The 26,946-nt window shown below is 42.8% G+C and overlaps 1 protein-coding gene across 2 annotated transcripts in view; it reads left to right on the forward strand.

Annotated features, from left to right (window-relative positions):
* The window catches only part of LOC138064250 (A disintegrin and metalloproteinase with thrombospondin motifs 12-like), a 164,770-nt gene extending 138,362 nt beyond the window's left edge, over nucleotides 1–26,408 (forward strand). Inside the window, exons 17-23 of one of the 2 annotated variants that reach the window (XM_068925954.1) lie at nucleotides 904–1,030; nucleotides 9,330–9,540; nucleotides 11,628–12,782; nucleotides 16,197–16,349; nucleotides 19,304–19,477; nucleotides 23,289–23,442; nucleotides 25,930–26,408. In XM_068925954.1, the coding sequence (XP_068782055.1) occupies nucleotides 904–1,030; nucleotides 9,330–9,540; nucleotides 11,628–12,782; nucleotides 16,197–16,349; nucleotides 19,304–19,477; nucleotides 23,289–23,442; nucleotides 25,930–26,165 (2,210 nt within the window). In that variant the 3' untranslated portion in view covers nucleotides 26,166–26,408. Of the gene's footprint in view, nucleotides 1–903; nucleotides 1,031–9,329; nucleotides 9,541–11,627; nucleotides 12,783–16,196; nucleotides 16,350–19,303; nucleotides 19,478–21,141; nucleotides 22,784–23,288; nucleotides 23,443–25,929 lie in introns of those variants that run through there. The other variant, XM_068925955.1, reaches the window with a different exon arrangement.
* Nucleotides 26,409–26,946: the final 538 nt, after the last annotated feature.

A 26,946-nucleotide genomic window follows, 5' to 3' on the forward strand; every position in this document is an offset into this window, starting at 1 on the left:
ATAAACAAGAATTCTTCTGTCTTTTTAGAGTCCTTGGGATTTGTTTGAGTTTAATGCCAGCACTGCAGTTGTATCAGCTACAACCTTGTAAACTGTAGTACTGCGATGATTTTTACACTAGATTTGCAGCAGAGAACCTACCTCAAATTATTGCAAAACTGCCTGGGGAAGGCAGGCCCCTGGAGACTGGCTTTCTTCTGATACTCGTTCGAGTGATGCAGTATTCTGGTTCACGTTTCTTTCTGTTTGATGAGTGGGAGTTTTTGAGGGTGGAACTGTTAGTAAATAACCCAAACTGTATGTCTGGGATGTGTCTTTGTCTCTCTGCATTAGTGTCGTTTGTCTCAAATAATCAGTGCTACGTATCGGTCATATAGAAAACAGAAAATTTTCTTCCTCGTGTTATAGCGTCATTTCCGGTGAAGTTCTGGACCAACACTTTTTAAAAGTGCAGTGCAGCATTAATGGTCACAGAGTTAGCTTTTTAGTGAAACGCTCCTTTTTTTTCTTTTTCTGCTTAATTGATCTTCCTATAAGTACAACATGAAGATCAACAAAAACATCCTTGCTGTGAATAGCCTCATGCTGCTCTGTGTTGCCTCTTATCCCTGAGTAACCCAAGAAGCATCCGTTTCAGCTTGATTAAAGGATACTCACGCCTGTCTTAGCTCAGGCGTTCAGCAGAGCTGACTTTTGCTCCTGATGAAGTATGTGCATCTGTGTTTGCCCTGCGTGCGTGCTGCAATTTATGTATTATCATATCGGTGCATCTTTTTGTCCCACAGCTGTTATTGCGTTCTCGGATGTGGAGCAGAATCTATGTGCGCTCCCCACGCTGGAGGGTTTCTGCGGTTCGTCCGCTACCTCTGAGGGAGACTCTTTGCTTTTTTGTCTCTCTTCCAGGGGTGCAGCGCCAGGTTTCCCACTGCATGCGGAAGGGAAGTGGAGCAATCAAAAACTCTTTCTGCGACCCAGCAACACAGCCAAATGGACGACAAAAGAACTGCTATGAAAAGGACTGTCCGCCCAGGTAACAGGCCTTATTTGAAAGAGCATGTTGGTTCTGATACCAGACCAGCGTGCAGTCTGTGGCCAGCTACAGTGACGACTCCCAAATATTTCAGAGGAAGGTGTCAGAAACCCAGTAATGGACAAAGGAGCGAGCTGCCCTAAGAAGTTTCCGATATGAGTTACTGAATGGTCTGTGCTGTGAACAGCAGAGGTTGTTGTCATGTCTCATTTGTATAGATACTCTGTCCTGTCACGATTAGCTGCAGATGTGCATGCAAGCCATACAAAGTTCATAATCATTGAAAAAATCCTATTCCCCTCTTAGCATAAGTGATACGATATTACTTTGTGTTCCAAAAGCTTATTTACTGAGAGGTCTTTCTTAAACTTTTCATGCTGTTTTTCATTTTATTTCTATTTTTGGATACGCCTCTGTCTTTTTGTAAGAGAGGATGGGTGGAATCTTTATAACTAATTATTACACCTTTTTCATAACTCTTATTATTTGACATCTTTTTATCATGTCCTTTAGTGTTTGTTCCCTTCCATGAAGTGCAGCTTTTTTCTTTCCCTGTTCTTTTTTTCCATAACATTATTTTAATTCCTGTTCATCACTTTTTTTTTTTTCTGTTCTACTATTTTAGGGAGTAAGGTAAGGAAGTCTAACCACTGCAAGCATTCCAGCTGAGAGGAGCTCGTGGGCTTGTAAGACAGGCAGTGATTTGTTGGAGGGGATCAGAGGTGCAGGCGAAGTGACATGACAGCCCCTGTATTTGTTGCTACAGTACAGTATTGTTTTTTTATTTCACGCGTTAGATACTGGAACGTCTTACTTTTGTCTTTCATTTTCTTTGGAAACCTTTTGTCATGCTGTTCTGACATGCTGTGTAACACAGGGGTACACTGGTCTTCCCTTAGTAATTCTAGTTAGTTTGGAATCAAATCTTACTCATTATAATTATTTTATTTAAGTATATCTTGTTACATTTGCCAGCAGTGAATTTCATGAAGTTTTAATGTAAGGAATACTGCACAGCTGTTGGTTTTAATTCTTTCCAAGTGTGTTCACAACAGTATATGATACCTCCTTTGGGAGTTATGTCTTTGCTGTTGCAGCATATATAAATAGCTGTTAAAGGAATAAACCATCAGCTTTTCATAATTCTGTATAGATTCCCAGGAAATCAACAGAGAGTAAATCAAACTTACTAACTAGTTGACTTTTTAAGAGCTGAAGATATCCACGCGCATGGGAGTGCTTTGTATTTATAGCAATAGCAATATTTATAACATAGATCTTTCTCAAGATCATTTTTCATTGCAGAGGAAAGGACTAGTTATCCTTCTGAGGTAAATGAGAGTAGCAAAATATTGACAAAATGGAATACAGAGAACACATAATTATATACTTCAGGAGTGAAGTTGTGTATTTATTTTCTTCTTATTATTGAAAGAACACTGACCATGGAGTTTGATCAAGGTAGAGTCTACCTAAACCAGTATTCTGCTTCCAACAGGGCCATAAATGCATGCCTAGGAAGAATAAGGACAAGGCAAACATAAATCATGCCTCTTTCTAATACTCTTACAAGTTCCAACTGTTTTCAGCTCAAGGCATTTCCAGAGCCTTTTATGGCTTGTCTAATCAGCAGCCGCCAATGGCTCTTTCCGTACTTGTCCAGCTTCCCCCTGCAGCGATGTAAGACTTCTTTCATGTACAAATTCCTACGCAAGAAGTTCCACAGGCTTATTGCCTAATAGGTGAAAAAACATCTCATTTCATTTATTTTGAACCTTGCTTTCACTAGCTTCAGTTGGTGGCCCTTAGTTCTTCTTTCGGAAGAGATGATGAAGAGTGGATTCCCACGCAGCCCTTCCCCTGCTCTTCATTTTGTAGATTTGGTCTCTCTTTCAGGCTGTTATCTTAGCATGGGATTTAGTTGATATCTACTTTTTTTGTGGCATGTGTCGTCTCTAATCCACACAGAATCACAGAATGGTTGAGATTGGAAGGGACCTCTGGAGATCATCTAGTCCAACCCCCCTGCTCAAGCAGGGTCATCTAGAGCGCATTACCCAGGATCGCATCCAGACGAGTTTTGAATATCTCCAGGGAAGGAGACTCCACTACCTCTCTGCGCAACCTGTGCCAGTGCTCTGTCACCCCCGCACAGGAAAGAATTCCCTCATGTTCAGATGGAACTTCCTGTGTTTTAGTTTCTGCCCGTTGCCTCTTGTCCTGTCGCTGGGCACCACGGAGAAGAGGCTGGCCCCATCCTCTTGACACCCTCCCGTCAGATACTTGTACACGTTGATGAGATCCCCTCTCAGTCTTCTCTTCTCCAGGCTGAACAGGCCCAGCTCTCTCAGCCTTTCCTCATAGGAGAGATGCTCCAGTCCTTTAATCATCTTTTGTAGCCCTCCGCTGGACTCTCTCCAGGAGTGCCATGTCTCTCTTGTCCTGGGGAGCCCAGAACTGGACCCAGTACTCCAGGTGAGGCCTCCCCAGGGCTGAGTAGTAGAGGGGCAGGATCACCTCCCTCCACCTGCTGGCAACACTCTGCCTAATGCACCCCAGGAGACCATTGGCCTTCTTGGCCACAAGGGCACACTGCTGCCTCATGGTCACCTTGTTGTCCACCAGGACTCCCAGATCCTTCTCTGCAGAGTTGCTTTCCAGCAGGTTAACCCTCAGCCTGTCCTGCTGCATGGGGTTATTCTTTCCCAGGTGCAGGACCCATGTGCAGCTGTTCCATCACCTTTCCAGGGATGGAGGTGGGGCTGACAGGCCTGTAGTTTCCCGAGTCCTCCTTCTTGCCCTCTTTGAAGACTGGAGTGGTATTGACTTTCTTCCAGTCCTCAGACACCTCTCCTGTTCTCCAGGACCTTTCCAAGATGATGGAGAGTGGCCTAGCAATAACATCCGCCAGCTCCCTCAGCACTCGTGGGTGCATCCCATCAGGGCCCATGGATTTGTGGATGTCAAGTTTGGACAAATGATCTCTAACCCAATCCTCCTTCACCAAGGGAGAGTCTTCCTTTCTCCAGGCTTTCTATCTTATCTCCAGGGTCTGGAATTCCTCAGGACTGGCCTTAGCAGTAAAGACTGTTAAGAAGCAGCAAAGAAGGCGTTCAGCAACTCTGCCTTCTCTGTATCCTTCGTCACTAGGGCGCCCACCCCATTCAGCAGCGGGCCCACGTTTTCCCTAGTCTTCCTTTTGCTATTGATGTATTTGAAGAAGCCCTTCTTGTTGGCCTTGACAACTCTGGCCAGATTTAATTCCAAATGGGCCTTAGCCTTCCTTGTCGCATCCCTGCATACCCTGACAATATCCCTATATTCCTCCCAAGTGTCCTGTCCCCTTTTCCACATTCTGTAGACTTCCTTCTTCTGCTGGAGTTTTGTCAGGAGTTCCTTGCTCATCCATGCGGGTCTCCTGCCCGCTTTGTTGGGCTTCTTACTCAGAGGGATGCACCGATCTTGAGTCTGGAGGAAGTGATACTTGAATATTAACCAGACAGACAATTGCACATCTCTGTCTGAAAAGCAAGAAGGTGCTTAAAGCGTACGGATGGTGAGATTTGGTGGTTTGTTGGTTCTAGAGAAGATCTGACTGTTAGAGAAAGGTATGAGTGTCTGAATAGTCTGGCATAGCTGAGAATTCATGTGAAGCTCAGAGAGAGGTGACTAAGCTCGGTGCTAGAGGTGAGGACGGTGCCATCAAACACAGCACTGGTCGGGACCTTGAGTCAGTGCTGCTTTAGCAACAGGCCTGGAATTGCTGGGTGGCCTCATGCTTCCCAACAGTGAACTAGTTGCTATGTGGGAACATGCTATTTAAAAGAACAAGAATGATCTCTTGCATAAACCTCATATGATCTGCTAGATCCCATTGATGGAAAACAAACTACCACAGAAGTCTAGTAGTCTAGCTACTGGAGTGAGTACTAAGTCAAAATGAGATAACATATCGGACAGTAGCTATAGGCCAAAAATAACATTACTAAAATGATTATAACACACAAACCAGATCTTATCTTGCTAATCCATTTCAAGGAGTTAATTATAAACGGGTTAATGAGTAGGGTCCTGAGAAGTACCAAGTCTTAACAGTCTTGTTTGTTAGCTGATTTGGACGAAGTTTATTTTTCCCACACTTTCTACTAAAAGAATCTGGAGCAAGACAAATGAAACGTTTTTAATGTTGCAATACATGAGGAAAAACTGTGAGGGTTGGTGAGCGCTGGAACGGGTTGCCAAGAGAGGTTGCGGAGTCTCCGTGAAGATATTCAAAAGCCACCTGGACATAATCCTGGGCAACGTGCTCTAGATGACCCTGTTTGAGCAGGAGACTAGAGGACTAGGTGATCTCCAGAGGTCCTTCCATCCTCAACCGTTCTGTGATTCTGTGAATACACGTGTGCCACATCTTGGCTTAGAACAAACTAACAGTGGCTGGACTGTTTACCTTAACGCAGTTGAAAGTTAGAATGTGATACTACTGCTTATATGAAGCTAGAATAATGTTGCTATGCAGGAGTGCAGTCAGACTCTAGCAATCAGACTCTAGTTATGGAATGCTGTTTCTAATTATATGTTTCTTTGGTGAGCAGGTATTTAGCTCCATAGGTGTTCATAATAAAAATCAACAAATACTGTTTGAAGACAGAGAGATGAATTTTAACTGCTTGTACTGTTGTGAATAGAACTCTTACTCTCCCCTCAAAAGAAGATTGCTTGGAGCCTTTTCAACCTGACTATCCACTTGAACAGAAAAACCATAAATAGATTATTTTAAAAGTACTTGAGATCTGCCATTTCCAAATTTATCTGCTGTTACTCTATAGTCCTGCTGGAATCAACTGAAGTGATGCTTTCACCCTACAGACTGCTCTCCAGTTCGATAGGCTTAGGAAGACCAGTGCTCAAGCAAATTATTTACACAAGTCGGGCACTTTTTTTGTTTATTTGTTACCACAGTCTCTCCATGCCATGCCTGTCTGTGGAGATAAGACAGTCCTGTAGCTTCACAGGGACATAGTGATGCATTAATATTTAATAACTATTTAAATATTAAGAAATATTCAAGAACGATTGCTTTAGTTGTAAATGCCATGGGAAACCGGAGGTGGGAACAAGCAGTTCTCCTGAAGAGATTCCTTGTGTTCTGCTCTGAGCAGATGTTGTCTAAAATACCAAAACTGGGTGCAAACCCTCACAGAGCTCCAGGAAGGATTCTGAGGAGTCCATCCATGCCATGACGACAGAGGAGTCTGGTGTTGACTGCTTTTTCCGAAACAGGTCCTCGTCCGAGGTTTCAGAGAGCTGGTGTTTGCCTTTCATCGTTTTGTAAGCCTCACATCTTGGAGGCTCAGAGGAGCTGTGTGCTACAGCTGTAGCTCCAATGCCCAGTTCCAGGGAGTCTCTCGTTCTTTAGCACTTAGTGCTAAATTGCTTGGGAGGCATCTCTTCATGAGTCCCAGCAAATATAAACCCAGCTCCCTGACAGTGTTTTATCCTGGGTACTCAGACACCTGCTCTGCTACCAGTGTTCAGTGCACCTCATTTCGTGCTACCCCATGCACTGTCACTTTGTGGCTCCCTGCCCTACTGGACTCCCATCGGGTTCAGTTTCTGCCAAATCGTCACAGTCTCTCATCACAATCGGCACAGCTACCTACTAGTTTTCCCCAAATCCCTTTCTTTGCTAAGCACCTCTGTGTGTGATCTGATGAAAGCCCTGTTTGTAACCTGCACAAAGCTAAGTCTGTCTGACAGTGCCCCCCCTCTTTGCCAGACACCTGGGAGGTCCAAATGCTAGGCCACGTCAACTCTGCAGTTGCATGTTTGGATCTCAGACTGCTGTGTCGCAGCTGGGTGTCTGCTCAGCAGTCCCCTCCAGTTCCAGCCATGCCACCACAGTGGGAGTCATGCCTCTACAGAAGCTCGTAGATAAATAGTGTTTTGCAAAGCAGTCCCTCAGGTGTTGCTCCTTTCTGTGCAGTCTAGGACCTTCTTTGGGGCCTTCATAATGGACCGGACCAAAAAAAAAAATCTTAATTCAAGAATTTCCTAACTTTGGAGTACTTAACTTTCCTTCAAGACATTTTAAAAATGTTCTGCATGCAATAACTTATTAATCATGCACCGTTTCAGCTGGTCAAGGTAAGTCGTTCAGTAAACTCAGATGATTTAGTGCTAACAGTTCAGAACTTAAACCTGCAAACTCCTGAACCCTTGCTCCGAGTAATTCAAAAATGGTGGCAGAGAGGGTGTCAGCCTACCGTGTCTGTGACTTGAAATATGTGGTCTGGTGCCATTAAAATTAATAGAGCAATTCACATTCTTGAAGTTACTTTTGTGACGAAGTGTCAGCAATTTACAAGGTACTAGAGACAGTAAAGAGAATTGGAAAGCAGATGCAAGATATGAAAACAACCCTGAAATGGCTTGTTTCAGGTTGCCAGAATTTATTTGTTGCTTCTTTATTGCCAGTTTCCACAGGGGCGAGCTGGCTTTTCAACCACGTGTTAGTTTTGCAGAAGCGTGAAAGAGCAAGAGACCATCCAAAGAGAGGCAGGAGAGAAATAGTTGTTCTTTTATTACAGCACTATCCAGAGGCCTGATGCAGGGTTGGGGTGGCAATGTGCTAGCCTTCTACAGTGCGTAGCAAACAGCCTGTGCCCCAAAGGGCTTATAGGGTAATTTAAAAAGAAATGTTATAAATATACATATCTAAAGCGAATGAGGGAAGGTGTGTACCTCAGGGGGAGACCAGGGGGTTGCACAGATGAGCTGTGTGCATAGCTTGATAGCTCCGAAGCCTTTCTTTTTAATAATTATGAATAGAAATTAGTGTCCTGCACATCAGTGACAGCTCATTTGCAATTTAAGATTAAATTATTTGGGGCAGAGGAACAGTGAGCAAATTGAAGAAGCCAGAACTGCAGTAAGGTGGTGGGGCCAAGCAGGAGATTGTGACAGAGTAGGATGTGTGCCAGAAACAGGAATAAAACCTTACACTGAATTTTCATGTATTTATCAGAATACGATTACCTTGCTCTAGGGTCATTGGCCTATAAAGGAAAATCGGGATAGAATAGTGTTTGTTATAAGCCAGAAACAAATTCTTGTGTTTTTCTGTCTAGAAAGGCGTTTTCTGAATTTATCCCTCCTTTTTTTTCCAACATAAGGCTCTGTCATGATCTGCCTTAAAACCAAGGGACAAGTAATATTGTCTAGGAGCTTTTGTGGCTTAGAGTTCACAACTGAGCCAGAATTCTCCTTCAGCAACTTGGGGCTGTGTTTTTGCTGGGGACACTGTAAACGGGAAGGTTTTTTTGGCTCAAAAATACAGAGATACATCTTTAGGCGAGTGGCACAATTCGCAGTTCATGTCAGTTTGTCTCAAACAGTAGAAACTCAGAAATCTTTGCCCTCCTTTCTCATCACAGACAACAGGCACGCAGGCATTTGGTCCCCTCTATTCAGTATGACAAGAAACAGGTGGATGAGGCTGGGGAAAGGCTAAGGTAAACTGAATATAAAGGGGACAGGTCATGCTGGTAAGCTGTACTACCTTGGAAGATACTGCACTGGAGTAAAGCTATCTTCAGTTCAGTGAACCAGTGCATAGTATGCTGCAGAGGGCTATTTTTAATCAACAGAGAGAAACATAAGGGACTTCACGGAGAAAAAGTGTTACGAAAACACCCAGCCTAGTACTGACCACCTAGCTAGGTCCAAAGAAAATAAGGCTGCTGTGCAGAGATCCTGCCTGGGTGCAAACAGAGCATAGCTCTGCTTGTAGGCTGGTCTTCTGGAGGTTATTCGCCTGGTTCCTTCCCGTTATGGAGGTAACATGGGATTCTGCCAGTTGGAGCACTTGTGCTGTATAAGTTGTACGGACACGTGTGAAATGATTTTCTGCTTCCATGCTCTGATTACAGACCATCTTGTGATTCTCATTTGTTAGCTCTTTCTGTACTCGGGAAACAATAAGCAGATAAACAATAGGATAGAGTAAATTGATTACTAAGCTTCCTAGCTGTTCATCAAATTTAGGTTTGAAAGACTGTCACTCAGTGGGTTCTTATTTATTCTCGAAACATAATCCTCAGCGCCTACTGCTGTTTGGAAATCAGTGCCTGGCCAGTACCTGAGCACGGAGCAGGTGTCTGAACCCAGAACTTTAAGTACTATACTACAAGAAAAAAGCACCAGTAATAAAGTTCTGGGTTGGGTTGTCTGACCCTTTCTTTAATGTGTTTGTGATGAATTATTTTCCTCTAATATTTCTTCCCCCTGTGGGTTTCAGATGGTGGGCAGGAGAATGGCAAAAATGCTCAACTACATGTGGCCCAACAGGACAGAAGAAGCGAACCGTACTTTGCATCCAAACGGTGGGATCTGATGAGCAGGCGTTGGCTGTCACAGAATGCCAGCATCTGCTTAAGCCGAAGACCCATCTTTCATGCAATAGGGATGTCTTGTGCCCTTCTGACTGGACAGTGAGCAACTGGACAGAGGTAAATTCAGGTCAGCTGTAGAATTAAGTATTTTTTTCAGAATGGTCCATTATAGTCAATCAAAAGGACCGATGACCTGCATTTTTTCCCCCATTCTCTTTTTTCTTTAACGTGTGTTCCTGAGCCCTTTGTGCAGAGGGAAAAAAAACACACTGCATGTTAAATACCTCAACATGTGTTGATTGTTAAAAGTTCCTGAGTTTCTAAGTTTGGGTTGCTGGGCTTTTTGTACTGTAGAAGAGAGCCTGTTTGCACGCTCAAAACTTCCATGCAATTCTCGGACATTATTACTGCTGTCAACTGGATGGGAGAGGCTGTGTATTGTGTATATAGGCATGCAAAGAAACATTTTTACATTCACATTTTTTACATTCATATCTCTTTTTCATTCATATCTCTGCTGGTTTTACAGTAGCGTGCAAGCTCTTTACTTCTAGTATTGGTCTGAACCCCTAACAAACATTGGGATATCTGTGCCTCCTGAAAGTGTTAAATAAATATTATGCAGTTATTTCCCTGGCAGCTGATAAACCGCAGAATGTAAGGCCATCAAAATGGTGACTGCAGTATACTAAATGTGTTTAAATAGAGTGCAACATATTCTGCTGTGTATGGTAGTGCTAATAGGGAGTACTCATCTGATGTGCTTTGATGTGGCAGGACCTCATACTACTTAGCTTTCTTTAGATTATGGGCCTGATATCAGCAGATGCTTCACAACTTTGCTTTCCATTGAGGCCAAAGAGAGTTCAGGTTCCCCACACTTTAAACAGCCCACTTCTCCATGAAATCTAAAGATGCGCTAAAATATTTGTTCTTTTAGGGGAGAGAAAGAGGTCTCACGTGATGTGCAATTTTAAAACTATTTTATTATGATTTTGCCAAAGTAGGGCTTGCTCACGGTTCAGCTCACAAACAGGTAGTTTTGTTATATATCTTGAGAGAAGAAAAATGTAATTCTAATAATCATGACAGCAAATGCACAACAAAGTCCATCTTCATTTTCATTTTCAGGTGCCATCCTGAGTGGAAATGAAGTTTACTGAGTTTTTCAAAACTTACAAAACTTTCCTTTTTCATGCCTCTTCTCTCTTCTCTCTCAGAATTTCTGCACTCGATTATTCACTAATGGGCTTAGCCAGTTTGATAACGAGCTAATTGAATTTTGTGACAGTTTTAATTCAGCTTATGCTGCTCACAAGCCATCATCACTGAATGTTCATTGTTTTGTAAATTGGGAAGCCAGCATGTTTTAACTGCCTGTGAAAAAGTAGCCCGTGAGTTCGTGGCCAGCAGAATAATTATACAGAAGTGGCATGCTGATACTAAGTAGAGCAAGTGCTTGTGTGTTGATGAGTTATATTTGCGTATTGCTGGCAAAAATAAATTTCCACCAGAAATTTCCGCAGAAATTGGGGAAGGAGCATAAGGTAGACTACTTCTCCTGCACAAATGACAGTGTTGTCAATAGACTTGTGTCTGCAGAACAGTCTTTGCTGGTGAAGGTGAAAGATTTTTTACAGGCAAACTTCCCTCTGCTCTGAACTTACCTGGCCCTTAGAAAATCATCCTGTATCTTGTGAAATGAACGTACTGAATTAGGCAGATAACGAGGATGCAGTAGTATAGCCATTTATAGCCAAATTTAGTAAGAATCTGTGAGCTGCACAAAGCATCTCAGCAGGTTTGGGGCATCGTGAGTAGCTAGAACAGAGCCAGTCAGATATGTTTTTGATGGCAGCTTTTTAGTCTGTTTTTTATTACTCTAATGGGAGAGGTACTGGCTGAAATGACTGGGATTGTGTCATTGCAGAAATCAAATTCTAGCATATTCTTCCATGTTTTGTCTTTCTCGTGCAGTCTTTTATCAGTGCTGTATATTCAATGAGACATTTACTCGTCTAAAAGCTCCATGCTAGCAGAAAACGACAAAAAAAATAAAGGCCTAGTCCTCAGGAAAAGTTTTGTTATTGATGGTTTATAAGGATGCTTTTGTTATTGTATCTGTAAACAGATACCATTTGATACTTATTAATATGCAGGGCAGAACGAAGAGGGGAGATGTATTAATTTTGTTTCTCTTGCAGTGCACAGTTACTTGTGGTGGTGGAATAAGGACTCGTAATGTCACTTGTGCCAAAAATAATGATGAGCCATGTGATAGTTCCAAAAAACCAAACTCTAAGGCCCTGTGTGGTCTGCAGCAATGTCCTTCTGCTGGAAGGTTTCTGACACCACCGCTGGCACCCAGAAGAGGAAAGATCGTAATCAGAAAAACAGCCGTTAATCCCAAACGGGCTTCTCCTAGCAGAATACCTATACCCATACCAAGCCCGAGGTTCCGTACAACTACAAAAATACCCAAGTCTGAAAACGTAACTCCCTTTTTGCCTACGTCCTCTGGTGTGGGTAATGTTTTAAAAGAAGAAGGAGCAGCCAACAAAACATTACATAACAATTCTGCTGGATCAAGTAATGTTTACAATTATTCTGGTGCTTTTACTGAAACTAGTTCACAACAAAATACTGCTTCGTGGCCTTTTCCTAATAGCTCAAGTACTGAACATACAAGGCGTGCTGAGAGTGTTTCTGAGAGTGAGCCAGTTTTCACTGTAAAGAGTGAAGCAACAAAAAGTGAGGACAGTCGTGTATCCTCATTTACCAAAAGTCCGGAAGTAACTCCCAGCTATGATTACTTAACTGAAGAATCTGATGACATCGATGTGTCAGTAGGAAGCAGTGAGAAACCGACTGAGCTCCTTTACAGCACCGAACTTGATCTTGAAATCAGAACCAGGAGCATGATGCTAAATACCAGGTCTCATGTCCTTGAGCGTGACGGTGTGACTTCTCGGCTCTCCCCAGCCCCTCATCACCAAGAAACTTCTACGCTCCTTCCTGTTAGCGAAACACCACGAGGACTGGCATTTCCAACAACAGCAAACTCTTTCAGTCTGCAAGTTGATGTGCCTGTCGTGGAAGTAATCACCCAAGAATCATCTGTTACAGTAATGCCCACAGTGTTTGGTAATCCACTGAGAGACCAGATTGACAATAGAGCAGAAATAAAGCGACCTGATGATGTAACTAACAGCACGCAATCTCCACCTCTCGAGCGTGCTCCCAGGAACCAGGCTGCAACATCTGAGGGGGTTCTGCCAAATGTCACAGAAAACGGCCACCTAATAACATCCAACAATTTGCATGCTAAGGCCTACTGGATAGTAGGGAACTGGAGTGAGGTAAGTTATTTTTAACTGGATAGAGCGCAGTAATACTTTGGTTACTTAAACGTATTTTTCATTTGGCTATTAACAGATTTTTGTGGTGCTTTTCTACCTCATACTACCACGAACGTTTGTATCCACCATTAAGCAAATTGCTCCTGTCTCAGAGCAGCATCCAACCTGGTAAAACCAGTTTGAATCTATAAAGTCAAGACAAGGATATTAGTCCAAAGTTTAACTGGTGCACTTGGCGAACTTAATTTGTCCAATATGTCTGTGGAGAGATATCGTAAGAGAAAGAGAGAGAGATGAGAGTTTTGTGCCACTGGAGGGTTTTAGGGGATCAGGTACTGGAACTGGATAGTAGTAGTAAACCAAAAGCATTTTACCTGGCTGGAATAGAAGTAAAAATTGTCAGGCCAATGGCTGTGGCTATGACAATATCTTTGGATACAGCAGCTGATAGTTACAGCGTTAAGATTACTTTCTTGCTATTTGAGAGTGAGCAGTTATCTTATCTGCACTAATGGTTGTGCCAAAATGAACATTTTTATCTCTCACATTAATGAAAGTGAATCAAAAGAGGTGTTACTATCCTGCGGTATTCTCTTATTTCTTATGAAAGCCCTGTCTTGTTTGAGTCTTCTGTGATTCATAAAAATGGCAAGAGATTGCATGAAACAAGTTACAGCTCACAGGGAATTTAGAAACTCTTTTGAAATGTGCTAAAGAGTGAACAAGCAGCGTTTGGAAGATACCTGGTCTGAAAAGTGATGATTTGTCCCAATTTCCCAGCTTGTCACACAACAGAGGCTTTGAAAAGAATGGCTTTGTTGAACATAACTGTTACCTTGCAAGACGCCGCATGCTAAACAGAGCAGGTGGAGAAGCGTGCTTCCCTGACCGGATATCTCCGTTCCCTGACCGTTACTGAATGATCATAATGCTTGGATAACTTCTGCTTTCTGTGCAGGAGCAGTACAGATTGCCAAATTTTCTATGGCCTCTGAAATATGGTTGCAGCATTTTGTATATTGCTATTGATTCTTCTTTTTTGATCCCCAGGAATCATGCTTTTTGACAAGTAGGTTTCTGTGTAGCCGTCTTGCTGCGTTCAGGGATGGTAATTACTCTGGGGTCAGAGCTGACTGGGGGCAGCCATCTCCTCCTAACAATGATAATAAGAGAATATAGTCAGCAAGAGCCTTTTTAAATTTTAGAAAGTTTTATTTAATGTCCTTCCAATTGTAAAAATCTATTTGTTTGAAATGCTGTCACATGCCCTGATACCACTGTTGACACTTATCCCCCAAAGGGAGAACACTATTTAACATAGGGCAAAAGCATGCAATTTGCCAATGGAATGGTTTAATTATATAGACCATCATGTTCCAGTGTCTGAGAACATTTTGGGGCACAGCTCAACTTACTAGTGTAGAAAAAGGAAAACATATCTTCCCAAGAGAGCTAATCTTCACTCCTGAGGGTTTGAAAACCAGGTATTATCGCTTTTCTGGTGCTCACATTTTTTTTTTCTTTAAACAGCTATATTGTTCTGTGATCGCTTCAACCTGACTTATTTTTAGCTTTCACGTTGACACCAGTGCCTCTCTCTGTTATTTCTAACTTCTTTCCTGTCACATTCCCAGGACGTTCTGGGCTGTCATTTTCCTTTTCTAAGAGCTTTCTGAGTACCGAAGATAACCCCATTACTACTGGATCTGTTCATTCTGTACTCCTGTTGCTGCTTATGAAAAGTCTCCTCCGCCTCCTTGGTCTGTAACAGACATCTGCTGAGACATGAGGAAGTTTTGGTTCCTGAATGACAAAAGGGAAAAGCAACAAACCAGACTCTTGGCTCTTCCTGAAACTCAGAGCAAGTATATGTCCTCCAGTGGTCTTCCTTTGCAGAACACGAAACCATGGTCAAGGAAGCCAAAACTTTCTACCAATATTTATTTACAGCATCATACATTTATCTCCTGGCTGTACCCACAAGCAGCAATTTTCTGAAAGACTCCTGCTGTGTCCCAGCGCTCTCATACTCACAGAGCCTTATTTTCTTGTCTGGTCTGCTCGGCATCGTCCCTGGCAGTATCAGTGCTGTCCTTGTGAATAAGGAGGAAGTGGCTTTGCTCAAAAACTGAGCTGAGCATCAGCAACCCTTCAGTAGGGTCTTGGTCTGATAGAACAGAGCTGGTGGAAGTCTTTGAATTGTCAGCAACCCAGACAAAGACAATCCATCCTCTCTTGCAGGCAAGTTGTCCTGGATAGATCTGTGACTCTGCGGAACTGAACTGTGATACACCCTCCCCATTAACAAGATCTTTCTCTCCTCTTGGCCAGATGTCCCAGGAGCCTTGGAAACCTGGAGATGGCATGCTGCAGCGGTCCTTGCAGATTCCAGCTGTTCACAAGTTGCAATTTTTCACAAATTCTTTATTGTGACCCTTTACAATTTTTCCACTTCTCTGCTTGAATCTGGTGTCATGCCCGCTGTCTTCAGTGGTTTCTTTTCCTGCCCGAGCTTCAACTTAACTTTCCTTATCTTTCCGAGGACACTTGGCTTAACTCTCCCTGATTAACTCTCCCTCTTTGCATAGGGAGTCCAAACCGCACAGTAGCAATTACTCTCCATTATTTTGTTGGTTTAATCCTCGATTACTTATGCTGTTTCTCATGCCAGCTGCAGGCTGCTTGGAATGTGTTGGATTTCACACTTTGCAAATAGTACACTGTCCCCTTGAAAAGGGAGTCTCCAGCCACTGCTACTCTTCACATCTTCCTGCTTCAGAATATAATGACAATGACATTTTTGGTGAATAGTGTGCACTTCTGGGAACTGCACCGAGATAATCAATCTCCTCTCACGTTAGACGTTAAAAGCTTCCCAACTCTTGGAAGCACTTAGCTGTGCTCTGAATTCATCTTTTTTAAAATTTCTTTTTCTGCCCAATTTTGCCTAGAGTCTCGCACAGTGTATTTGAGGTTTTCAATATCATGCACTCCTTTCACTGATTATGTCATTAGCAGTATTAGGAATGGAGGAGGAAAACTGATGAAGGTTAGATGCACTGACATTTTGCCCTAACAAATGAAAATTAAAGCATCAAAGATCACCAAAGGAAGCAACAGGGCAGCTGATACAGACTTAGAATGTCTCAATAAATAGAAGTTTGCCAATGAAGAGCAGTGCGTGGTGTAAATCAGAACTGGTATTTTCCTAACTAAGCAACAAAAATTCTCCTTCATAATCTTAACTAAGACGATCAAGGGTAAATGTGAAATCTTCTTCGGAGAGTCTGCGCAAGCATCTTGGATAGCCTAGGACATCTAAAAAGGCTCTAGATATTTATGTTTAGGCACCTAACTTGTTTCCGGAAAGACTGACTAAGATTTGCTACCGGACTTTCGTCTCCCGCTGTGCAGTGTTCTACCACCTGTGGGCTGGGGGCGTTCTGGAGACATGTGGAGTGTAGCAGCAGGGATGCATCTGACTGCCAGCACACCAAGAAGCCTGATCCTGCAAGAAGATGTTATCTCCGCCCTTGCGCGAGCTGGAAAACAGGAAATTGGAGCAAGGTAATCTCATTCAGAGCTGTGCGTGAGCAGTAAGCTCAGTGGCTTCAAAGACTAGGGAGCTGTAAATACTTCATATTTAAAATAATTATTCATTCACTGCACTGAAAGCATACATAATTCCCAGTTGACCATTCAGCTCTAATTTACTAATTTCCTGGCTAAGTTATTTATGGAAATGCATCTGCTCTAAATTCCATTCTTCCTGTGAGGGGGTCATGCTCATTAAACCTTGCCCCTAGAGCTGAAGCAGAGCTCGCTGTCCGTGTTTTATGAAGATCCTAAGGCGAAACTGTACATATTTGCATGTGTATCTTCTTAACCTCTGCCTCTAGAGGCATATCCTAATTTTAATAAACAAGTGAGAATTTGTCTTGCAACTTACAAATTTCACTTTGCAGAAAGTGAAGAAAAATGTGGTGGGGAGAATGCCTACTGTTGCTAGGGTCTTTTTTTGTCCCAGTTACGTACGCAGGCCGGTCAAGAGAAGTAAGAGTGTCCAAGACGGTAAGTGTAACCTGAGGAATTGGATTTCAGTTCTTTTTTGGTACTGTAAGATGTAGGATGAACACCTGGAAGGACTTTGGTGAAACTTTTTGAATCTTGTTATGTTTTGTCTTCAGGCTATCCAGAATTGGGGCTTTTTTTCACTGGGCTATTTTTCAATACTCAGAAGGAAAAAAAAAAATACAAAATTCCAATTGAAATAATGTAGATTTAATAAAGAGAAAGGAAGATCTCTGAAACTCTTTCTAAACATGTTGTTTTTTTGTGGACAGTGTTGTTGCCATTGGACTAGAGCATAGATTCATGCACAAAAGACTCTGCAGAAAAGGTTATAGTTACAAAACCCCCATTATGTTACTGAGCCCTTTGTCACAGAAAAGATTTGTACATGAAATACATGCCCATGTAGAAAGTCCAGGCAAGGCCAAGGCATCACATAACCACATTTAAGCTTTCAAAATTCATTTTAAATGGTGCATAGACGTTCTGCAGTCCCTTTGCACTGGGGTGCATTTCACCTTTACTTTTTCTTCATAAATGTTACCGCTCTTGCAACTAGTGAATGGTAGTTGTGTCGCAGAAAGTAACGAGATGTCAAATTTAATGATAAAATGCTATAGGAAGCGGGTATTTTAGAGTGTCAGTCCAATTTGGAGGCCAATTTGTGGCAAAAGTCCTTCTGTAACAGATTTCTCTTGTGTTAGCCGCCCTTGTTTTCCAGCAATTTAGCTATACAAACCTAATTACAATCACATATATAAAAATGGCTATTTTTTGTTGCTTTTTACAAGTGGCAATTGTTATTCTCATTGCTTGTTTCAAATGTTTGTCATGCACCTTTGTCACAGCAATATTGTTATAAGCCACTGCCAGCATAGTGAAGATTTCTTTCGATGTTCCTTTACTCTAGTCAAAATCTTCTCCTGCAAAGAAAGATTCTTCATTGCTTTTAGACTGGACCTTACAATCTGAGTTTAATGCCAAATATAATTTGCAGTCGTTTTGGGGTTATGTGTACTGTTTCTTGCACAGTCAATTCTGTCCGTTGTTTCTGAATATTGGGATAGAAACTTCTGTGTGCAAGAACACCGATTCCTCTTTTGTCCATCCTTCAGTGCCCAGAACAAGTAATGTATTCAGTTTCCTTGCTCAACTGAAGAATGATTATTTATGTAGAGGAGAGCAGGAGCAGTTGTTGTCCTGCAACATGACCATAAAGAGCAGAGTTGGTTGAGGTTAATCGGTGATGTAGGCAGAACTGGACTTAATTCTGGATGAAGACAAAATAATTAATTCAAAGTATGTTTATCCTTGTCCTTGGGTAGCAAATTCAGATCTTCAACAGCAGGATAGGTCCTATGGACCTGGTATTTAGGGACAGAAGATAGTACTGCTGGATGAGGCACTGGAGCAAACTCTAGGAAGAGGCGGGAGCCTGGAAAGTCTCACTTGCGTAGGCGGGAGCCGGGTAGGAAATGGAGCCAGCAGTGCTCCAAGCGGAGAAATGATGTCTCAGGCTGCGAGTGAGGTTCAGGGTCTCTCCCCATCTCTCCTCCACTGTTCTCTCACCCCAGCCTGCTCTCAAGGTGTGGATCCCTTTTACCCACCCTGCTTCCACTCCTGAGGTAGAGGACTGCGACCCCCATCACCGTGCTGCATCCCAGCTCCCCGTACCCTCCTGGTACCCTCCTGGGGTTGCTTCTGCTCCTTTCTGCACAAAGACAAGAGACATGTCTTCCTGCAGCCCCTGGACCCTAGACAGCTGCTGGGTGTCAGATCCTTGTGGCTCCTGCTGTGCCGAGAGATAGGGAGTGGAAGGTCAAGCAGGTGAAAAAGGAGGCAAGACAGGGATGAAGAGCCAAACTTGCTGCTCCCGCTGCTGTGGAGGTACGAGGAAGATGAGGGTGGCAACTGCTGCTGCGTGTGAGTGCACCCTCTAACTCTGCTTCATACGCAAAGAGAAGCAGTTTTGCCAGCCTGAGCAGTCTCCTGCCGTGGTTTGCCTCTTCCACGGCTGAGCTGGAAGTCAGTTACTCGCATAGCTGTGCCTCTTTCTTTGCTTCGAGCTTGCAGCAGGAACAGCTGAAGAACTGACTCTTTGTTCACATACGTGGGATTTGTTTTTTTTAATATTTATTGCATTATGACTTTTTTCTACTATGACATATTTGGAAATAGCTGGCAAGGTTTCCTAATTAAATCTGCATTTGTATTATTAGTGGATGTTCCAGTGAAGAAAGAGAAATATTTATACGGTGTGTTCTGATTTGCTGTGACGAAAACCAAATTTTTAAGCCTAATAACAAATTGCTGTTATGGCAAACTGGAAGTTACACCTGTGAATCACGATGCTAAAATCTCATGCCCATCGTCCTCCCCTGAGACTGGGGAAGGGACAGTCTGTCAGAGGACTACTGCTAAATATGTGCCCCTTTTTGTTTCATGTACAGTGCTCTGCTAACTGCAGTGGCGGTTTCAAGACCAGAGATGTTCACTGCGTGGATGTTCGTGAGAAGCGAGTTCTCAGGCCTTTTCATTGCCAGTTACTTGGATATAAACCACAGCTCAGCACTATCTGTAATGTGGAGCCTTGCTTGCAGTGGCAAGTGGAGCCCTGGAAAGAGGTATTGTCCTTTAAAAGAAGCTTTTGGAATGAGCTATTAGCTGTCGAATAGCAGTGACTGTTATGTCTTTTACTGTCCCTCAAAGGAAGACGCACAGCTATTACTAATCGTAGGCTCTGCAATCCGTCTGTGTGGTTAGAGCAAAATTTACTATAGATAAAGACCTGCCAGGATTATTCCTAGGATTGCATGTGATATACAGCCAGGGCTGTAAATGACCATACCCTGAAACAGAGTAGCAAAAGGCCTCGAGTATTAAGTGAATTTGTCCGAGTTATCCTACTGGCTCAGTAAATGAGATTTGTTCAGACCGTACCCTTTTGCTGCCAGTTTTTACATTACTTTCTTCTTATGACCCGTTTAGAATTTTCCTCTACATTTTTTGGCTGGAATTTCATGGGGCCAGAGAATGAGATCAGACATAAGATAAACCTGATTTGTGGGTCACTTTGGATACAAATCTGGACCGGCAAACTTTCATCGGCATCCAGGCCCATATTTGTTTCAGCTAGAGTACGTGGTATGATGATTACCTTTTAATGTTTGATCACACTAAGAGGAGGTCTGGAAAAGGTGCCACGCCACTTGCTGCATTGTGGACCTGATGCTTATAGATTTCAATGGAAGGTGATGGCATTGCTTCCTTACAGGCCCCTGACAAATCACACTTAAGAAACAGGAGACCTCATCCTGAGCGCGGGATGCAAGTTTGCTGCCAGATCAGTCAGTGAAAGTTGAATAATAAAAGACTGGCCAAATGATTCCACTATTTGGTCTTTTGCCACTTAAAATATCTTCTAAAAGCTCCTGGCCGTCCTTGGCAGTTGTCCTCGTGTTGAGGATATTGGATACAATTGGATCGAAAAGGAGTGTTTATCAGACAGCAGCTCTGATCCTGTGTCTGTCCATAGGGTTGCAATTCCGTGTAGGACAGGAGCAGTGCGTTACCCAGAGTATATCTGGCCCTTACTGCATACGAGTGTACCAAACCTTTTGTGTATTTCAAGCAGGCTGTTCTGCAGACCTAGTGAATAATAGTATTCAGTTGAGCAATAATAATAAAATAGGGACAAAAGAATGCTTAAAAAGAATCTAGGTCACTGTCTTTGTGTGATGCTTTTTTGCCATACTGTGGATAATGTATTGGATGCATTGAGTGAATATTAATGTCCCCAACTGTCTCATAAAGAATGAGATGTTGCATCTCATGAACTTGTACTGTCTTCCATAAATATTGCAGATTGAACTTGCAGACATGTGACCTGCATACTCATTTTTGTTGGAGAAGTCATTGCTGCCAGTGGTGTTGCATCGGCTGCCGTTGCCAATTCTGTGCTGTCCCATATTATTTTCATTAACAGAAGTCAGGAACAGTTTTCTCCATAGTATTTTGTACTTAAGACAGCCTCTTTCTTGTCTTTATCCAAGCAAACGATGGAAAAATGTGTCAGTGCAGGGCTTATCCTCACATCTGGGCTGTTAGACCTGGTGTGCAAGCTAGCCTGTACAGCTTCTAAATCACATGAATGAGTGGCATGCTTCTTTTGACCTGTGGTTCCACATTTCTAAATGAAGAGCATTTCCTGCCGTCTTTACTGTCTGCTTCTGGGTTGTGTCGCTCATTCCAACCTGCCTCCCTTGGGTTTGTGCTCCTCCTTTGTTAGTGTTCGAGAACTTGGGGTGGTGGCCAGCAAAAGTGACACATCGACTGCCCAGAAGGTGGCTGCTGTGACTGGACAGAAGACCTAATGCCACTGCGTCGTGCAGCACACAACCTTGTACACAGTGGATTAACCAGGTGTGGGGCTCTGTAGGATCCAGTTTTTTGGGGTGTTTTGGAGTTTTTTTGTTTTTTTTTTAATGAGCTGAAAACAAACCAGCACTGATCGGAATAACCACCCGTTGGCGTTCAGCTAGCATATCTGCAGGTCTCAAAAGCTGTAGAGAGCTAAATCCGTTGTTATATTACATCATGAATTGGCCGTATTTGATCATATTTAAATTGTTGCTGTTATTTAAAGAGTAAAGGACAAGTCAAAGTGAGGAGGGATCAGTCAGACAGTTAATTACCCATTTGTTTGTGAGCTTCAGTGCCTCTGGTAAGTTTAGTTTCTAGTGCACAACTGGAGCTGTGCTGGGATATGCTTTAAAAATATTAGCCAAACATTTCAGAGACAGCCCGTCTCAGTTCCTTCAGGTGGTAGACATTATAGCTTTTTAGTTGCTGCATTATATAGTATTATATAGTATAGTACTGGAGGGAGAGTTGGGTTATTTTACTCTTTTAATGCAAAAGGAGAAATTGCCGTTGACATTCTTTCCTTATTCGTTTGAAATTTTCCACTGAAGCAGGCTACCTGGATAGTAAATTCAGCCATGTGCTGTTAGATATGGAGCCAGGTAACGTTTCAAGAGGATAACAGGACAAAGCATCTTTAGAGAGAGAGGGAAAATGCCTAAATTTTTAAGGGCAAACCTGGCTGAGTCGCTCCAAGTACAATCAGGCTTTTTGATTTCTGTGTGCTTTCAGAGCATCTCCAAACAGTCGAACATTTTACTCTTCCAGACTTTTTTTTTTTCAGTAACTCCAAAAGAAACTTTGTGGAGTTGTCCACACAACCAGACATCCTGAGTTTTGACCAGCAGCCCTCTACCTTGGCTTCTGGAAATCTAACTGAAAAATATGGGAAGTGCGTGTGGGAAACCTTCTAGTATCTGCAATACATCTTCAACTGTAAAGAAAATGGTGTATCTAATAAATATTTACTTCACAAAGAAGTAAATAGCATAGAGTCGTTTAGCCTGGAAAATTTGAGTTGTTTTTGACAGAAAGACATTAGGTGGAATATCAGTATAGTGTAAAGGATTAAACTCTAATATTTGACTATGAAAGCGAAAATGTTGGGAAATGGATAAAATAAGCAACTGAATACCCAAATGTATAGCTACTATTTTACTGATTGATTAGTCTCATTTATTTTATAAAAAACATATTTAAACATTAATCTGAAGTTGCAGCAATAAAACCTAAGATCTTAGCTATACATACTTCATGCCAATAACATTATGCCTAATGCACAGAGGCACACACTAGAGAAAGGATGATATGAGGAAAAAATAAAGAGGTACCAATCCTGTCTTTCCTTGCACTTCATTAGCTGATATTCTATGTTTGTTTGTTTCTCTCGCTGGCTACTACTATGTATTTGAAGAAAACGAGAATGTGAAATTCACTGGAATTCTCCTAAACTCTGTGATGTATGAGGAATTAAGTAAATTTTCAAAACAGTAAAGAATCTTGTTGTGAAAATATTCTCTTTGTGGCCATCTGTGTGTAGCCAGAACAAGCAGCTGGCAGTTGTTTCTCTGTCATAAGGAAAGGATAACTGCAGTGTAAATATCACCAAAGAAAAAACATCATCTCACTGAGCCTTTTTAAAATATGTTTAATACAGACAGTGAAAAAATGCAGGGAACAAAAAATGCCTGCTTGGAATACTGATCTGGAGAATTGCTCTCTTACTTGGTAGGGTTTGCATTTCAGATCCGCCTTCTCCTCTGGAGAAAGCAGTTCTCCCACCCTGGCTACACATGCCAAGATGCTGTGTTTATACCGTTTACCTCTCCGCTTTATTTGCCCAAGCCTGGCCACGATACGCCGTGGAGGTGTCTGGCCGAGAAAGCAGCGCACACAGTAGTTTCGTGTCTTTGGTTGTGCGTCATGTGGCATTGCTTTACAGCTCAAAAGTTGGCGTATTAAACAATTCCAGTTGAAATGGTTTTTATATATGTTAAAATGACTCTCTTTCAGTGCAGTGTTTCTTGTGGAGGAGGCGTTCAGCAAAGAACAGTGAAGTGTGTGAATACGGAAAGCAATGAAACTGAGGATCACAGTATGTGCGCGGATAAGCCCAAGCCAGTGGAGTATCAGAAATGCAATCCACAGGACTGTGGGAAAAGTACAGGTATGATGATCCACCTGGGGCAGGCAGTTTCCAAAGAGCTCGTTGTTTGCGCTGAGGGCCTGCACTGGTGCTGACCTAGTCTGTCAGCTTACTGGGAATGCTACAGGCTCAGAAATTACAGGTTAGCCTAACCCGCTGCAGCTCAGCTCTGCTATTGGCAGGGTCATGTTGCCATGTTCTCCCTCCCCATCAGCGTTGCGTTGTCATGATGGAGAATACAGTTCTCTGAACCTAAATTTCTGATGCTGCAACTAAATGGATGTTTCTATTTGTTAGAACATGTTAGGTAACATATTTGGTAGACATATTAGGTAACTCACAGGCTGCTTTAAGCTGTAAAGAAAGGGTGGCAAAACGGCATGCTGTAAGCTTGGAAACTCATTTATTGGCAGGGCAGAGTGGCTATGCTTGTATGCAGCTGTGTCCTTGAAGCTATAAGTGCTCAAGTCAGCAGACTGCTTGATTTGGCAGAGGCAATGGAGGGCCCAAAGTGTGTCTGCAAATATTGCTGTTAGAAGGCAGTGGCAAGTTATCTCAGAGGCTGTTTTTCCCTTGGAAGAGGGGAGGCAACTGTTTGGAAGCAGAAACCCAGTAACCATGGAATAGGACTGTGCAGTGATGGAGGCTAAGTCCAAACAGATGCTGTTTCTTAAGACAGATCCCCCTCTAGTAACTACGTATTCTGAACTGAGAGCACAAGCAAGCAAAGTGGGAAATACACTGTAAGAAAAAATGTGGCTAGCAGTGAACCCAGATACAGTCTGTGTCACGGCACTATGAATTCAAGTGTCCTACAGAGTGAGACTGTCCCCAAAATGAAGAGGTGGAGTAAAGAAAGCTCCTCTTACGACCCTGGGTGTCCTGCTACTCTTTCCTTTAAGGAACGAGGGGTGCAGTTGTATAGATGGTAATTTTCCAGAGAAGGAGAAAAAGTTTGTACATGAATATCTTTATCCCTGTTCATGATGGCTATAAAGTAGAGTAAAACCTGAAGCTCTGCTATCCGTGTAGTGCAGTATCCAACCCAGGTACCTATGGTAAGCACAACACCAGCTCAGAGACTTTCTGGAAGAGCCTTCAAAGGCCTTTTGGAGGAGGATTCTTCCCTCCTAGCAGGTCAGCAGTGTGGGTGCAGTAGGGTGATAAGACGGGAGGTTGACTCCTGAGAGCAGCGCAGATCTGGCATACGCTTGAGAGTGCTATGAGTCACCTGTCCTGCTGTTCAAAGATCTTTAGCACATGTTTTGCCCTACAGTTGAATTGCTGTGTTTATCTCCTGTCCATCTCATGCTCAGGACAACACACACTCAGATAAATAGCACCTACACGGATTTGTTAATAGCTGCTTCTGTGAATAAAAAGCTCAAGAGGCTAGTAAAACATAAGAAACGTCCACTGGGCAGACCAGTGGTCCATGCAGCCCAGTATTCTGTCTCTAGCAATGGCGTTAGGAGATGCTGCTTAGGGAGGACGCAGGAGCCTAGTCACTTTCTGTGATTGATTTCCCTTGTGTTCCTCCAGCATCCCCAACTGTCGGAATAGGGCTGTTAGAGGCACCCCAGCCCAGTTCTTTCAGTTTACATTTATGGAACTTTTTATGTGAATTTGTTGCATGTGACTCTTTTTGACCCTGCAATTCTTCTGCTTCCATTACCTCCTCTGGCTGCAAGTTCCAGAAGTTCACAGCCTGCTGTGTGAAGTGTTTTTATCTATTTTAAACCACCTTTCTCCTAGTTTCATTAAATTTCCGTATTTCTATTGTGGAGGGATTTGCTGAACAACGGCCCTGCATTCAGCTCACCCGTCACCTTCCTGCTTTTGCAAACCTCGATCATGTCCCTTCTCGGCTACCTCTTCTGCCAGCTGAGGACCCCTGATATTTTTATGCCTGACTAAATCTGATGCACCTCACTTTCATAAAGCTACTACAGACCTATCAGCACCATAATACAGACATTACTGGTCCCTGGCCTGTTCTGGTGCTGCAGTGAAGTGGAGTCAAGCTCAACACGTAGTTGCTCATGCCGTTTATGCCCTCTCTGCTTGCCCTGCGGTGCTCTGCAGCCCACAGGCAGCCCCCGTGGGCTTATCTCCAGTGCACGGGTACGAGAATGGCAGAGTACCAGACACACAGATCATTGTTACTGGAATCCTTCTGGCAGTTCTTAAAAGCAGAAACATTAAAGTGAAAAAGGCAGATCAGCTACATCTGCTGCAAAAGTAAACCCTCGCTGAACAATAATAAAAAGTGCTGTATTTTCCAAGGCAGAAGGTCATGTGAAGTTTAATAGGATCTTTTCACTTAGGAGTGCCAAAACTTCAGGAGGCTCAAGCTGAAAACTAATGCAAAGGAAGGGAAAGCCATCACAAAGATGAGCCTTAGCAGACGTGACTGTCCAGAATAAAGCAGTTGAAGATTCTAGAAATACACTAGAAATGCACTTTTCTGCAAAATACAGCTAATTCTTCTCATCTTCTCCGCCATAGGCCTATCCTGCAGCAAAGACCAGCTGTCGGTTCATTTCTGCCAGAGGCTGAAAAGCATTGGCAAATGTTTGGTGCCGTCAATACAGACTCAGTGCTGCTCTACATGTAGCCATCCCCGAATTCATAACAAAGCAAGACGCTGGAGTCAGCGAGGCCTCAAACAACAGAATTACTCTAAATCTAGAAGAAAATCGCCTCAAAGCCAAGAAACTAACAACCAACCTGTCCAGCACTAGCTGTTTTTTATCTAGTTAATTTAAACGGGGCTTCTGTTTACAAGTTTTAGGTTTCTTTTTCTTTCGAACCATCCAATGCCTGTGATCCAAACACATCCCTTAGGGTTATCAATCCTAATTTACTCCTCCAAATTTTTCCTTTAATGCTCCAGAATTTGTAACATAATTTGCAATGTACCAGCAGTTAGTACTTCTTAGGCATGCATAGAGGCTAGAGACAAGCTTGCAAGAATTGTTGTTTCTAAATGAATGTGTAATTTGTGCTTTCTTCCATCTCTTATCTGAAACCTCCTTGAAACGGCAGCATTGTGTACCGAAGAGCACTCAGCGAAGGTGGCCGGCTGAGCGGGCCCAGGGCTGCCCAGTGTGTTCTGCACTCTGGGCCGGGTTCCTATGGGCTCGCTCACTTTTTTTTTTTTTTTTTTAAAAGGAATCAAGGTGAAGTGGCAGTGTTTCTTCTCTAAACTGTTTGCTCACTTCCATCCTCATAATCTGAATTTACAAGTGGAATTTTATGACTGATCGTGAATATGTAGGCCAAATTTAAACATTGCGTTTCTTAAAAGGAAAATTTTTCCCTTAATGCTTGACTGAACCTCTAAAGGATACCTCAGAAATATCCTGTCCTGACCAGTTTTCTCCTGCTGTAAATGTCTTACTCCAGTTTAAAAGCCCCACCAAATCTGGAACGTTAAGTTCCAAATACATTTTAAGTGGTCGTGAAGCAGCATGTCATGGTACCATAAAAGCAAAGCTGTTTGCATCTACCCCATTACCGCAT

Source organism: Struthio camelus, chromosome W (genome assembly GCF_040807025.1).
Source record: "Struthio camelus isolate bStrCam1 chromosome W, bStrCam1.hap1, whole genome shotgun sequence".
NCBI classification, from domain to species: Eukaryota; Metazoa; Chordata; class Aves; order Struthioniformes; family Struthionidae; genus Struthio; species Struthio camelus.